The sequence below is a fragment of the Colletotrichum aenigma genome (genome assembly GCF_013390185.1).
Source record: "Colletotrichum aenigma strain Cg56 chromosome Unknown KSG_Cg56_contig05, whole genome shotgun sequence".
Lineage (NCBI taxonomy): Eukaryota > Fungi > Ascomycota > Sordariomycetes > Glomerellales > Glomerellaceae > Colletotrichum > Colletotrichum aenigma.
The window spans coordinates 1,127,026-1,141,183 of NW_023500911.1; the positions used below are offsets into that span (position 1 = coordinate 1,127,026).

At 50.9% G+C, this 14,158-nt stretch overlaps 5 protein-coding genes across 5 annotated transcripts; 1 reads left to right on the forward strand and 4 right to left on the reverse strand.

Moving 5' to 3' along the window:
• Positions 1 to 354: 354 nt before the first annotated feature.
• CGCA056_v007957 (putative feruloyl esterase) lies at positions 355 to 933 on the reverse strand (the record flags this gene model as incomplete). The annotated part of the gene is made up of 2 exons (XM_037323205.1): positions 355 to 849; positions 883 to 933. 2 exons carry the CDS (start codon positions 931 to 933, stop codon positions 355 to 357), a joined length of 546 nt encoding a protein of 181 aa, XP_037177642.1.
• Positions 934 to 2,061: 1,128 nt separating this feature from the next.
• CGCA056_v007958 (uncharacterized protein) lies at positions 2,062 to 3,384 on the forward strand (the record flags this gene model as incomplete). The annotated part of the gene is made up of 2 exons (XM_037323206.1): positions 2,062 to 3,008; positions 3,072 to 3,384. 2 exons carry the CDS (start codon positions 2,062 to 2,064, stop codon positions 3,382 to 3,384), a joined length of 1,260 nt encoding a protein of 419 aa, XP_037177643.1.
• Positions 3,385 to 3,493: 109 nt separating this feature from the next.
• On the reverse strand, positions 3,494 to 5,335 carry CGCA056_v007959 (General alpha-glucoside permease; the record flags this gene model as incomplete). The annotated part of the gene is made up of 4 exons (XM_037323207.1): positions 3,494 to 4,387; positions 4,446 to 4,694; positions 4,753 to 5,007; positions 5,075 to 5,335. The coding sequence occupies 4 exons, from the start codon at positions 5,333 to 5,335 to the stop codon at positions 3,494 to 3,496; spliced, it is 1,659 nt and encodes a 552-aa protein (XP_037177644.1).
• A 3,131-nt stretch (positions 5,336 to 8,466) lies between these two features.
• Positions 8,467 to 10,515, reverse strand: prlL-26 (MFS transporter prlL; the record flags this gene model as incomplete). The annotated part of the gene is made up of 9 exons (XM_037323208.1): positions 8,467 to 9,034; positions 9,100 to 9,328; positions 9,394 to 9,461; positions 9,518 to 9,611; positions 9,673 to 9,760; positions 9,810 to 9,893; positions 9,945 to 10,025; positions 10,082 to 10,183; positions 10,252 to 10,515. 9 exons carry the CDS (start codon positions 10,513 to 10,515, stop codon positions 8,467 to 8,469), a joined length of 1,578 nt encoding a protein of 525 aa, XP_037178410.1.
• A 1,151-nt stretch (positions 10,516 to 11,666) lies between these two features.
• On the reverse strand, positions 11,667 to 13,643 carry cysK-1 (Cysteine synthase; the record flags this gene model as incomplete). Its single annotated transcript, XM_037323209.1, has 6 exons — positions 11,667 to 12,239; positions 12,303 to 12,663; positions 12,715 to 12,775; positions 12,843 to 13,114; positions 13,192 to 13,384; positions 13,451 to 13,643. 6 exons carry the CDS (start codon positions 13,641 to 13,643, stop codon positions 11,667 to 11,669), a joined length of 1,653 nt encoding a protein of 550 aa, XP_037178409.1.
• Between the last annotated feature and the right edge of the window lie 515 nt (positions 13,644 to 14,158).

A 14,158-nucleotide genomic window follows, 5' to 3' on the forward strand; every position in this document is an offset into this window, starting at 1 on the left:
GTGGTTAGTGCTCCCATTGAACGGGATGGCAGCGTCCACAGTTCCGTGTCAGTTGATCATTCTGTTGCCCTTTCCTTTGAATGCTGATAGATCAGGGTCTGAGGTTCCAATGATGGAGTCGAATTCGTTGATGGAGGCGTGTACAAGGTCACCCCACTCTTGGTGTGTTATTTTGCTGATATCAAAGGACGGGTCCTTCTTGACCCAACAACGTACCCAGACAGGGTTGCCCTTAGCTTCGCAGGAGTCCTCAGTGCATTTGACTTGACTAGGCCCGGTGATTTCTTGCGTCAAGTCGGCTCCCTTCCCGTACCCGCACCACTGAAACTCGCCCGCAGAGCTTCGAGGTCCATCTCATGTTGCCTGAGTAATGTCCGCAGCCGCAGAAGATACAGCAACCTCGGTGCCGTCGCAGTCAGCGATGTTGCCCACGACTTCGTGAGGATCGAATTTGCAGAGATCAAGTCGGGAGATGATGCCGTCTTCCACCCCATGAAGCTTATCACAAGCAGAGATGACTGCAGCTGTTATGTCCTTAAACTCGCATGGCTTGGGGTACACGCCCGTTTTATCCATGACAAACTTCGGCCAGTAGCTAGCCCAGAAGACCTTTACCCAGTTTGTGGCGGGGAACAGAGCAATAATTCCATCGTAGTCCTGTGGGTACCTTTGTGCGAGCATATGATCTTGTCTACCACCTGTAGAGCTGCCAAAGAAGTATGAATGTTTTGGTGACGTGCCGTAGAACGCTTTGGTGACGGCTTTGCGTATGGTTGCTGTATCGTGCAGTGCGACCGAGACGAAGTCCATGTGAAGAGACCAGTTGACATTTCCGGGGCTATCCAGGGCCTATGAAGGATCGTTGGCCTCGGGGCCAAGAACGTCTGACGAGTGCCCGCCGTCGTTGGTAGCGGTTGCATGTTCTGACGCCATGATTGGCATCATCAAGAACCCTGCTACCTCTCCAACCCCGGTGGCGAGATTGCCTCCACTGACTCCCGTGAGCCTGCCGTTCCAATCATTGGTAGGAAGTAAGGTGTTCAACTTGATGGTATCGTGCCAGCCGGGGTGCGTGTATATGACGGTGACGTTACAGAAATTCAGATCTGGGATGGGCTTAGAGCCCGGCAGGCCTGCTCCGAATATCCACGGAACGTATGTATAATTGCGCTCTTCATATGCTTCGATCGATAGTATCTTAATTCCGGTGACGTCAGGGAGGGATATCCCAGACGGGCTGCACCTGACGTTAGACCCCATAGACACCTGAGAAAGCCATTAGCTAGCCAATGCAGATGAATCCCATCCGCCTCCGAACAATTCCCATGCCATCTTGAAAATGTGAAATATCTGATCGAGAGTACGATGCTTCAGTGAGAGAAAGTGTTTAGAGGTACGATCATATCCGAGAACTGCATTATTCATGAATACTTCTATGTATGTCCGCAGCGATTCATACCCCAAAAGGAGGAATAGGGGTGGTACAGCATCACGTGAGCTGATTGTGTGTCATGTTGTAGCCTCGCCAGGATATGAGACACCATGATTCATTCACATGGCCTCTTATTGGATCATTAATGATTTGTCTGATAGCAAGACCAGCTAAGGCGTTCCGGAATGAATGAACACGCGGGGGTTGCAGTTGCAATAAGGAGGGGACATTCTACCTACCTATCCATGGATGTGAAATTGGACCCAGCTCTTACATGTTGAAAAGTGTTCCTGGTGTCAGAGGGGTACTGCTCATTACTCCTCGGGAAATGAGCGGGGCCGCCGGATGATCGGGGGAATGCTCGGCCTCCTCCGTGCCAGCTCTCGGGAATTGTGACATTGCGGGTAGAACCGCTTTCTTGGCCCCGGAGTGATAGCGGGGAAACGTGGAGTAAATGGCGGAGGAGTGCGCAGATTTCCAGGCCTCATACAGGCCTCGAATCAAATACGGCCATGAAGAGAGAGGTTAAAAGGCTTCAGTCGGCTATTGAATGTCACGCAAGAAACGTCAAGTCTGATTTGATTCGTTTTCCAGAGATAGAGATCTTTCCCCACCCGGCCGGTTCAATCATGAAGGTCAATAATCTTCTTTTCGTTACGGCTGTTTGCCAAAGCTTTGTCTGTTGGGCCTCTCCAGCTGCTGGACCAAATCCGGGATCCGTCGGGTTTGTCCATCCTGGAGCACTACACAGCGCCAAGGACTTCAACCGAATCAAGAAGCATGTTCAAGCCCAGGATCAACCCTGGTACCGTGCTTGGCAACACCTCGAATCTTCAAAGCTCGCTCAAACGACATGGGTTCCGACACCCCAGACTGTTCTCGTTCGAGGATCAAACGCGACGTTCACCGAGCCAAAGGCCAACTACGGATACGCATATCGCGACGCTCATTCAGCATATCAGCTAGCTCTACGCTGGCACATCGGGGGCAACGTCTCTTATGCCGACCACGCTAGGGATATTTTAGACGGTTGGAGTTCGACCCTGACCGACATCAACGGTACCGAGGACAAGTATCTTGCCGCGGGCTTGTACGGGTACCAGTTCGCGAATGCCGCAGAACTACTGCGCACATACTCGGGCTGGCCTAAGACCAGCCAGGATGCCTTTGGCGATATGCTCAGCAACATCTTTGCGAAGTACAACCACGACTTTCTCGAGCACCACTACAACAAACCAAACTTTTACTATGCCAACTGGGATCTTTGCAACATCGCGTCTCTGATGTCGATTGGCATTTTTACCGAAAATCGGACGATGTACGATTATGCCGTCAACTACTTCAAGAACGGTTTACCCGGGCAACCCGAGGTCGTTGCCAATGGTGCACTTCCTTACTTCTCAATCGCAAACTTCACCGAGGAGGACTCAGGCAAGACCTTGATGCAGATGCAAGAGTCAGGTCGTGACCAAGCCCATGCTCTCTTGTGTATCTCACTGCTTGGCGTTATTGGTCAGCAGGGTTGGAATCAAGGCGTGGACTTGTACTCGACGTACGGCCACCAGATCTTGAACGCGTAAGTGATCTCCAACTTATTAAACAGCAAATGATGGATTCGGCTGATCTTCTCATCAAAAAGGGCTGAATATGTGGCCAAGTACAACACTAATCACTCCGTGCCGTATACTCCCTACACAAGTTGGGAAGGGGTGTTGGAGGTTGTCGCAGAAAAGGCTCGTTTCGACATCCGGCCAGGATATGAAGCTCTGTATTCACACTATGCAGAGTTGAAGGGTATGAATGCATCCTGGTCACTAGAGTATCGGGAATTCGTCAACCGCAACATCAGCGCCCAGGTTGAGGGCGGTGGTGGCGACTACAGCCCAAACTCAGGCGGTTACGACAGCTTGGGTCATGGGACATTGATGTATCGACTCGCCAAGGAGGATTAGGTCTAGATTATTTCTATTGGTATTTAAGGAGTATTTGTTTAGTGTCTAGATGCGAATTATACAGGGTCTATATGATGCCTTTCTTAGGATAATCGAAAACTTTGATGTATTACTCGTTATCAGTAACACTGATAACGGTAGACTTGAACTTCCTGGCAGAGATCTTGCGGTTGAACAGGATATCAGTCTCGCGGTAAGAACGGTGCTTGAGCTCAGGAAGGCCGAAGTATGCCAGGACCCAGCAGACGATGGCAGTTCCACCCCAGACGTAGCCGCATTTTCCAGCGACGTTCCATCCGGTAGGGTTCAGGAGCTGAGAAGCCAGGTAAATCATGGGGATCTCGGCAACGTAGTAGGCTGCGCGACCGACGGCAGTAGACAGCGCACGAAGACGGACAGCGGAGGTCTCGGCAATGATGGTATAGGAGATGGGGCCAAGAGTACCAGCGAAGACGAAGGAGATCAAGATACCCAAGACGGCCTGAGCATAATTGGTAGCGCTCGTTTGCTCGATAGAAGCGCAGATGCCGAGGACGATCAGGAGGGTAACGTTGGTGGCGGTACCCCAGAGGTAGATGGTGCGGCGACCGAACCAAGCAGTCAGCGGCCACGAGAGAACGTTGGCGATGAACTGCAAGCAAGAGTTGATAAGGTTCAGGTCGAAGGCGCGGTCGTGGCCCATGCCAGCTTGCTCAAAGAAGAAAGTAGCTTGGTTGGCAATCAGGTTACCGGCGAAGTTCTGCGAGGCGTACATCAAGCAAGTGATGGTGGTACGTCTGAGGTCGACGCCCTTGAACAAGTCGAGAAGGGTGGGAGAGCCGCCCAATTGAGACTCAATCTCGACGGTACGCTCGATCATAGCATATTTCTGCTGGTTCTGCTGAATAGTAGCATTAGAAGGACCAAGGCGCTTGATGGAGCGAAGTGCCTCGTCCTTGCGGCCGCGGCGGATGAGCCACCATGGTGATTCAGGAGCGAAAAAGAGGATGACCATGAGGGGAGTCTGCATGAAAGTAATGTCAGCTTCGGTAGATCAACGGCGGACGGGCTGGGCGGCTTACAGGGAAGATCCACTGCAGGGCGAGAGGCGCACGCCAAGCCCATTCATCATCACGCTTGTTGTAGCCAAGAGTAGCGCCAGCAACGACGATGGAGCCAATGGACCAGGACATCTGCAGAGTAGCAGTGCAGGCACCTCGAAGGGCGAGAGGAACGATCTCGGATGCGTAGGCGGGACCAATGGCAATGAAGAATCCCCAAGGGATACCCTCCAATGCCTGTCCAACGGTAAGGACCTCGAGTGATTGGGCCTAGATAGCATGCTGTTAGGCAACGGAACGGGATGAACATAGTTGTTGCGCGACTTACGAAGAAAGAGATGAAGATGGTGGCGTTCATGAGGATCAGTGCAAAGATGGTGGTCCATCGGTAGCCGAACTTGTTGACAACGGGGCCAGCCAAGAATACACCGACAAAAGCACCACATTGACCAGCCTGGAAGAGAGCACTCTGCCACTTCGTCTCAATAGCATAGCCATCAGCAACCTGCACACCGTATCTCTTCTGGAAGGCCGCCTGCGCGACGAAATTGCCGTTCAAGAACATGTCGAAGGACTCCATGACCTGTACGAGATCCGTCAGTAATTGCCCAGCGCGGATGTCGCGTGGCGAGTCATGTCAGAGGACTTACGATAGTGAAGCACATGATGAAGGCCCAGAAACAAGCTTTGGGGTGGGTCTTGACAGCCTCCCAAAGGCCCTGCTGGTGCTCCTGGTTTTCGCCATCAAAGGCATCGTTCATGAGGTCGTTGTCGGCCAGGACTTTGGAATTGGCAACGTCGACGTGGTGCGCGCCGTGGCCGGCATCGTGCTTCTCGTCAATGCGAGCATCTTCGCTGCTGCTGTTGACGCGGGGGACGTTGTGCCCGTCGTCAGTGACACCCGTTGACATCTTGGAGTCTTGAGCGGTTGTGCTGGGCCAAGTAGAAGCCAAGGGAACGCCAAGAGTGATTTACAAGCCAAGAGGAAACAAGAAGAGGCCAAGAAGAGAGGCGTAGCCAAGAAATACTGAGAATTGGGGGAGAGTTGGGGTAAGAGTCTTATGTACTGCCATTGGCGCAGCTGCGGACCAAGCTCACTTTCAGAGCATCAACATGGCCTCTTCCATTGGTGCGCGTAATGTGTGTTTAGGAATGGTCCGGATGGCGTGTGGAGTAAGAGCCAGATCCCTGTTGTTGTCTGGGGTTGTTGAAACGTTATGATAGGTGGGAGATTTCTAGCGCGTGCGGAGGCGGGGAATGGAGGTTGGGGAACAGAGGGGAAATTGAGGAGGACTGGAGGAGAACTGGATGTTCCCCTGTCTTTGCGGCTCCGCCGGCTTCTTGGCGTTGGGGTTCGGTCTCCTCTTGTTCTGCGTGTGAGAGAGCGAATTCTCTCCATCGCCGTGGGCCGGGAAAACGGTGTGGAACTTCATCCCATACTTTGAGAAATCGGCTCGGAGCATCGCACCCAAATCAGGAGAAACTAGCAATCGCAGACAGGTTTCGGGCTCAAAATGTGGCCAAGGACATGTGACTGAGTTGCTGAAGATAGGGCCGATAGGACCGCTTCTGCAGGCTTGACAGTTGGAATTTTAGGCTCAGATTCGCACAAGAGAAGTATTGCTCAAGACATGCGGTTATGGCATTGTGCCTTCTGATGGCCCGAGTGCGCCTCTTGAACTTCGGTCTCACCCGCAATTGATCAGCCTAGTCACTTTTCCCTCTCAGCCGGAGCCCGGAAGCAAGCCATGTGGCTTTAGCCACTAATCCGATTACCGGCCGAATGAGAATCTCACACTACCCGCCGTTGCCAGACTTGGATAGATGAGCGTGACTCCAGGCGCGAACGTCCAATGCGGGGTTTGAAGAACTAGACTGCTGATTGCTGAGGGAGCCGTGTTGATCAGCAGCTGATGAACAGACGCAAGCTAAATGGGTCATGCTGAAGTCGCGGTTGTTGCCGAGGGCAGAGGCATAGAGGCAACTCCGATTTTACTTGTACAATGACGACACGCAGTGGCCGAAAAGCGATGAAGCTAGTGTAGCGGGTCTACTAGTGGCGTCTCGGAAACGATGTCAGGAATCCAGATTCTGAGCCCCTGCTCGTAGCCAACCATCGTGTTGATGACACCAACAACCATAACCATAACCCCTGCAATCACGAATACCTCGGCTGTCTAGGAGTGGGATGTGGAGTTTTTCACTCAAGAAAAAGGAAAAACAGGATGTTGATCGGCGCCTACCTCGGTAAACCTTTTTTTCAGTCGCTTGATTCCGGAATCAAGCGCGAGGACCCGGAGGAATGTAATCGCTTCTGGTTCGCAGTGCGTGTCTAGTCTCGAAAATTAATTTCAGAAGTTCTTCGTTCGCGATCCTGCGGCGAAAACCAAGTCTCTCAATTTTCCGACAGTGTTGAATGGTGGTTGTTAACGTTGTCTGCAGCTCGCCATACGGATATCGGGGTCAAAAGCTTTGTGTTTAAAGTGGAAACTTTCTCACTCAACACCTGCACGCAAGTCTTATCTTGTTCATGCTGGTTTCCAATGGGCACCAATAGAGAGAATGACATCTTGTCCCAAAATCCATCGAGAGCAAGTAACAGTGACATGGGAATCAACGAAAATCTATGTGCAGGGCGCGACGGGCGTGAGGGAGCATCTTCGGGTAGATGTTGAAAAAGCGTAGCAGTCAAATGCACCTCAAAGCCTCGCGAACTTCTTGTTCGGATAGTGAACTCCCAGCCAACACGTAAAACACGCACATAAATGAAAATGCGAAGCCATATTGGTCATCATGATCGATGAGGAAAGGGGGAAGTGGTCTAGACCAGGCGAGCAAGCATCCAGCCGGAGGGTGACACTCGGGAAATTATGATCTCGCTTCCAATCCATCGGTAGGCATGGTCCTTACGCAGCTTCATGAGCGTGTCAAACATCACAATTCCATCTATAAGAGCCCAACTTTGACATGTCAGGATAGTGTTGGGAGATGCGGCCTGTTGGCGTCATCGTCGCTTCCCGCACCACGCGAAACCGGTTAAATGCCCCGAGTAGGGTACGCATGCAGGTTCGATACCACGATGGCAACCCCATGGTGGCAGTTTCCTGTTTCATCGCAGGCCACGTGCATCAGTGATTTCAACGAACCGACCCAAGGGCTCAAAGCTAGTGGGGGCGAGGAGACCACTCAAGCGAAGAACAGCGATACGATATGCATCTTAGCCCTATGGAAACTTCACCACCTTTCATTTGCAACCTGCTCCTTTCGTTCATTTGAATAATAATATGAATGGCGGGGATAAGTTTGCTGTGGATGAAGCCGATTGTGAATTAAAGGCGGTCGTAGCCAGGTTTATCTGCACCCCACAGGAAATTGAGACGTTCACATGACAGGGATATTGATTGGGATGGAAGATCTGGGATGAAGGTGAAGAATTCATGCTACTTGAATACAAAAGTCCGACGCCAGCTGCTTCATCTATTACCGCTTGGATACTATATGTATGTCAATGTTTGACATTAGTGCTAGTTAAGAGATAGGATTTTGATTTTTGCCAGGCGGCAGAGATGGATTCAAGGAGTCGGCTATGGGGAATGGAGAATGCTGGGTGTTCATAGACAGCAGTTCATGTGTGAAAATTGGTTGCATCCAGACTCTCACATGATAAGATTGATCATTCGACAGATCTGAGCAATGACCTTGGTTGCAAATAGCCATGACGGCATCCGGGTGGCGCTAGATAACCTCAAGGCGAAGGTTCATGTTTCCCTTGACTATCAACTTAACGGCAAACCTAAGCACTGGCTGAACAAGGTACGTATAACTACGGGTAATAACAGAATGCGAAGAATGGATTGACAAAGCATCCATGGAGTTGAGCCATAAACGGCATCCAAATCTGCAAGCTTTCAAATTACTCTAAGATAAGTATGCAGCCTGAAGTTGATGACCCGTATGTGATGGGTCCCTCAGAAGACAGGCTGCATATCGATGTCTTTTCGTTAGGCTATCAAAGACGTTATGAGCAGACACTAAGATATGTCTATGCCTTCGACTTGGTCTTAAAGTCGGCGTCGATGTTGACATCGTCATAGACCACTTCGTTCCTCTTACCAGCAGCGATCTTCATCTTCTTCAGATGCCTGGTCTGCCGCTCTGTCTCCCGGGTAATCCACCATGTCCAGGCAGTCGCCACAATGCAAAGTCCACTCATTCCCATTGCGACACCAAACGGAGTTGAGTACTTAGGTGCGTATGCGGATCGGAAGAGCTGGGGTCCGATGAGCGTTCCGATTTGGCCGAGTGAGTTGGAGAACGCGATGGCAAACGCTGATCCTGTCGCCTTGGAGGTGGTCTGAAGACGCCATGGCCACATGGTTGAGAACCAAGCATTCGAGGCAGAGGCAGCAATGACCGTCGCAGCGTAAACACCTCCGTTGTTCGGATATGTGTACATGACAGCATAGCACGCCAGTGTGGCCACCAGGTAAAAGAGTGCTACGACAGGATATGGCACACCCTTCCTATCCGTCAACCAGCTGCTGAGGATGATGCAGAAGATAGGTAGAACAGCAGAGGGGATCGTGAGAAGTTGGCTTTCGGCAATCGAGCTGGGGGAGATGTGAGTTTTCTGTGATGTCTCTGCCTTCGGGTAGGGCGGAGGGAGATAACTTACGCAAGTCCCAGGTCAGCAACGATGGTGGGTAGGTAGAAGGAAAGACCCGAGCCTCCAACAGTCTTCGTTGCCCAGACCAGTGTGAACCACCAGAGTCTCTGGTCCTTCAAACTTTCCAAGATCTCGCGAGTGTTGAAGTGCGCCTCACTTGATCGGGGAGAGTTTGCAGGAAGTCGAGCTTGCAGGAACCTCTTTTCGGTATCGGTAAGCCATGAAGCTTGCTCGGGAACTGTGGGTTCTTCGTTAGCCTTTGTTCTTGTTGTCTCTGTTGGTAGTGACAACGGGTTATCTTACAGTCAGGGAAGATCCACCAAAGTGACGCTCCGAAGGCAATGGTGATTACACCCTCGACCAAGAAGAACCTACAAACTCGGGTTAGTTCTGCAATTGTCGCGACCGCGATGGGGTGTTGACTGACCACTGCCAACCAGACAAGCCATATCGCCCGGAAATACCATCAAATGCGAACGCCAGAACAGCACTGACGACATTTGCGAAGAATTCGAAAGAGTCTGTAGGCAAGACACATCAGTCGGTGTCGGAGAAGAATCGGTCATAGAGGTCGTCACTTACAGAAGATCAAAAGCCGAATGGTCATCTCATCAGCACGGTACCAGTATGTCAATTGCAGAATGATACCAGGGAACATTCCAGCTTCGCACTTCAAACAATTAGTTTCGCAAGAGGCATAGCTCAGAGAAGCTACTCACGAGACCGAGGAAGAAGCGAGCGACCCAGAGTCCCTCCTTTGATTTGACCGCGGCATGGCATGCCAGAGTGATGCCCCAAGTTACCTACGCATGCTGACTTAGCTCATTAGTCTTCAAAGGGGTCGTAGTAATTACTATGATTCGCGCCTGGAACCTCGATGGGAGCATTTTCTTCATAATCAGGTTGGATGGGATCTCGAAAATAATGAACGGTATCTAGTAAGTTAGTTAGATTAGGATCATGAAAAGCAACAGCTCTTGAGGTGACGTACATAATACAATGTGCTGACGAAGTTGTAGTCGTCGCCAGTCATCTTCAGTTCAGTGAGGATGTTCCGGGGTGTTCCACGATTCATGGTGCGCGCGTGCGCAGCCTAAGCCGAATAAGCCTCTAGCTTCAGCAACACTCGTCGAATCGGAACCATTGGCTTCTAAGACTCACATTGTTCGCATCGACATTTTTAACCATGAAAATGAGAGCGCATAGCACCATGAGGTGCCAATCGACACGGCGCAACAACTTCTTTTCCTCTTCATAAGACAGGAGACTGCGATCTTTCATGCGCTGGTGGTCATATCCGGGGATCTCGGCGGCGGCCTCGCCATCAATAGGGGCGGCCCTGGGCTGGACGTGTAAGTCACCCTCCGCCGGAGAGACCTCCGTTGGAAGGGTAGGGTCTGTCTTCTCGGTGGCATGGGCTGCCATGGTGAAGATGCGAATCAACAAACAGGATAAGCGATGGAGTGAAAGTGAATGAATGGACCGTGAGTACCCGGAGAGCTAGACTACATGACGTTCTTGATATAAGCGCTTCTTGTCTGAGTACCCAGTGGGTATTGGGGCAAATCTTTTGGAATGGGCAGAGCAGTTCATTACACACATCCCATGTTCTTTGGACATTGGCCAGCCGTCGTCAACATGCCTGTCCGTCCTCCTGAATTGTCACTATGGTGTGTGGATAGAAGAATATGTTGGAACGAGTTCTCTCCTTGCAAATTTTCTATCAGATGAACCATGAACTATAATATGACTGTCTAATTAGGAAGGCGTCGGATCAGCTCCTGTGGCAGGGTGGTGAGGTGGTAGAGCTGCGTCCTCATCATCTTAGACGAAAGCTCGGCCACCGAGGCAAATTTCTTCGGCCGAGCTGAAAGGCTCTGTTGGACCAGGGTGCTACGCTACCCGGATGGGCGGCGACTGCGACGTTACTTACAGGCGATGTACATGCAAGTATCTTGAACCTGCACATTCACTGGCCGCACCACAACACTGCGAGCGCCTTGATGATCCCAAGTCGATCGTGCGGACATTTTGTAATCAGATTCATTGATTGATAAGATGCATTTCATTCACAGTGATAAGATTCAACAGACTTGGGCCATTGGCTGTTGAGCACGCAACTCACCCCCCCACCACTCCCCCAGGATATTCCACAAAAACGGCGCATCCCCACATCCGTATGCTTAATAGTAAGCATCCGTTATTGGCATGTCTTGGAAACTCTTAGCGTTCAAATCTTATTCGAGAACCCTTTTGACCGGTGCCCACCAACTTCACCTCTTACACACATTTCCCACTCCCCTCAGGTTTGCCCTTGCTTTACGACGCGAATCGGCGGTCTCGATCGCCGTGTTCCCTTAGACGCTGACATGGAAATAGGAGTCAACTCAGGTTTCGATCTGGTCATATCATCCGAGCACGGCTCCATCGTCGGTGACCAGAAGAAACATATTTCCTTCAGTTGGAAGAGGCACAGCACTAGTGACAAAAGAACTACCCAGTCTTGATGCATGAATAATCACTAAAAGGCTCCTAATGTAGCATTATTCGCTCGCATAGCTCTCACCTCACATTGACTAGTGGGTGACAGAGCCCACGGACTGCCCCTGGTAACCTTGAGAGAGCGGCTGCCCACAGGGGTCCTCCAGCTGCAAGCCCACCTCACGCATAGCCCGAATCCCGCCGTTCATACTGTCTGCAGCGTACCCCTTGGCTCGCAAAACACTGGTGGCAACGCGAGCAGAGTCTCCATCGTAGCAAATGATGAGCGAACGCTTGTCGCGGAGCTGAGAGCAGATGTCTTCATTCTCGGAGCTAAGCTTGGCCTCGAGCTCTCGCCAAAGCGATGCCAAGACCTTTGGATCTGAGAATGGGCTTGGAGTACCCGCCTCGATGAGCGGAAAGCTGACAGACCCCGGGAGACTAAACTGGTCGAAGTCCTCAGGTTGACGCAAGTCAACCACAATGGTGTCTGGTGACGGGGCTACAATCTTCTCCCAGCCTTGTCGCTCATCTGACCGTCTCTTGGACACGAAGAAAAGAAGATCCCTAGTCAGGATCTTGTCTAGGTGGTAAAAGTCGTTGAGGGCCACCAGAGGGTCCTTTTCCCAGGCCGAGTCGTATCGGTAGAGGTCAACACCACTCAATTCCTAAGCGCCCCGTAATTAGCGAGATGCACCGTACCACAGGGACAATGAACATCAACAACTTACTGAGTTTCTGATCGGAGGGAACTGCTCGGAGTCTAATTTGTCAAAATATTCGTCCATGTATTGGTACGGGAGATCGCAACACAAAAAGACGCAGTGAATTTGACCGTCTTGCCCTGCAAGCTCATTCAATTTCCCACTCTGCTTTCTTTTCTCGATGAGCTGGAAAAGTCCTTGGAGGTTGAATCCGGACGAGGGACCGCAGACAATTCCGTTGCGGCACAGCTCCAAAGAAAGCGAGAATGAGGGGTGGGATGCGACCTCCTCAATGTGGTCGACAGCTGACTTCCAGGGGAAATTAACAGGAGCCAGGAGAGCCAGGGACCGTGGCCCTGGAACTCTGTCGCCTGCAGCTGTACACACGCTGCGGATGCTGTTAGAAATCACTGCGAAGCTGATCCGTTGAATTTCTTACCCCAAACGGAAAACAGACGGGCTGTTCTCCTTGAAAAAGGTGCCTAGTCCTGACATTGTACCTGTGCACAAGAGTGTTAAAGCCGCAATCTTCAAAAGAAGCTGAAAGTCTTTGAAGACAAGACGTACCAGAGGTTCCCATTCCTGCGCAGATCAGGCTAATTTCGGGCAATTGTTCCAGAATCTGCGGGCCTGTCCATCGCATATGAGATTTCCAGTTCTTGTTGGCTCGATCAGTAGCTGTAACACGCCCATAACGCTTGACAAGATATCTCACCAGATCGTTGTTGTATTGGTCGGGGTTGACAACAGATTCGGATTCCTGTGCCCAGCGGTATGCCGCTCGAATCCCGCCACGCTCGTCGTTCGGTTCCGGTTGGGAAGGACCGCCGAATAAGGTACTGTTGCAAGGCCATAGTGAGCAAAGTTATGTCTTACCGGGAACCATTCAATCAAGCTAGAGAACGGCCCCACTTACAGTTTAAGACCAAAGAACTGCATCAGTTTCAACTTTGCCGATGTCGTCTTATTGCTCAGGAAGGCATGCACATCTCCTAAGTCGTAGAGAACGCGGGACATCAAAGCCATGGAAATGACAGTTGAACCAGAGCTGTATTCAACGACGGTTTTGGTCTTGTCGGGAGCAACCCCGTGCTCAAGAAGATTGAGGGCTTTGGTTGAATCAGACATCAGCAATTCAGATTCGATTTCCCCTAATATCATTCCGACATAATTACCTGGCATAGCTTTGACATTGTTTGCAGGGTGCATAGTCATCATCTTGGCGTAGATACGGATGCCATCTTGTCGGTATGGATTGAGGGCGTCAGGAAGCTCCACAAGCGGCAATGGTGGTGCCTTGTCAGGATTGAAGTAATCCTTGACAGAGTCAGGGCCCTTATAAACGTTGAGATTGTTTCGTGCCGGCATCTCGAAGTTGTGATAATAAGAAAAAAACGTGTTGTTGGGGGATTATGTCGAGGAATGTAGAGTTCGGAAGCATTCAGCTGCAGAAATGATAGACAATAATCTTTTGCTCCTGTGGAAGAACGTTGCGCTCAGGACAACCGATCTCAAACCTTCAAAGTGAAGCGACTGCCCTTGATATTATTGCATGTTCTCAGCTAGACCACAGACAATTAAGCATAACCACGGACGATACGCCTGAAGGATACGTCCGCTTACATGCCCAATGGAATTACATCACGTCTTCACCACACTCTACACTTGTCAATCGCGCGTGGCAGGGGTACGAGAAGCTACGAGTGATTCTCGCCGACAGAAACCGATCACACAAAACAAATGGCTCAATGGATCAAACATGACTCAACTAAGAACCTGTTACCTGTGGGAAGTTCATGATGAAGCTTTCCATACACGAAAGGGTTGTGATCGAATGGGTCCTGAACTGCATACCCCAGTCCCGAATTGACATTCCGCCGCCC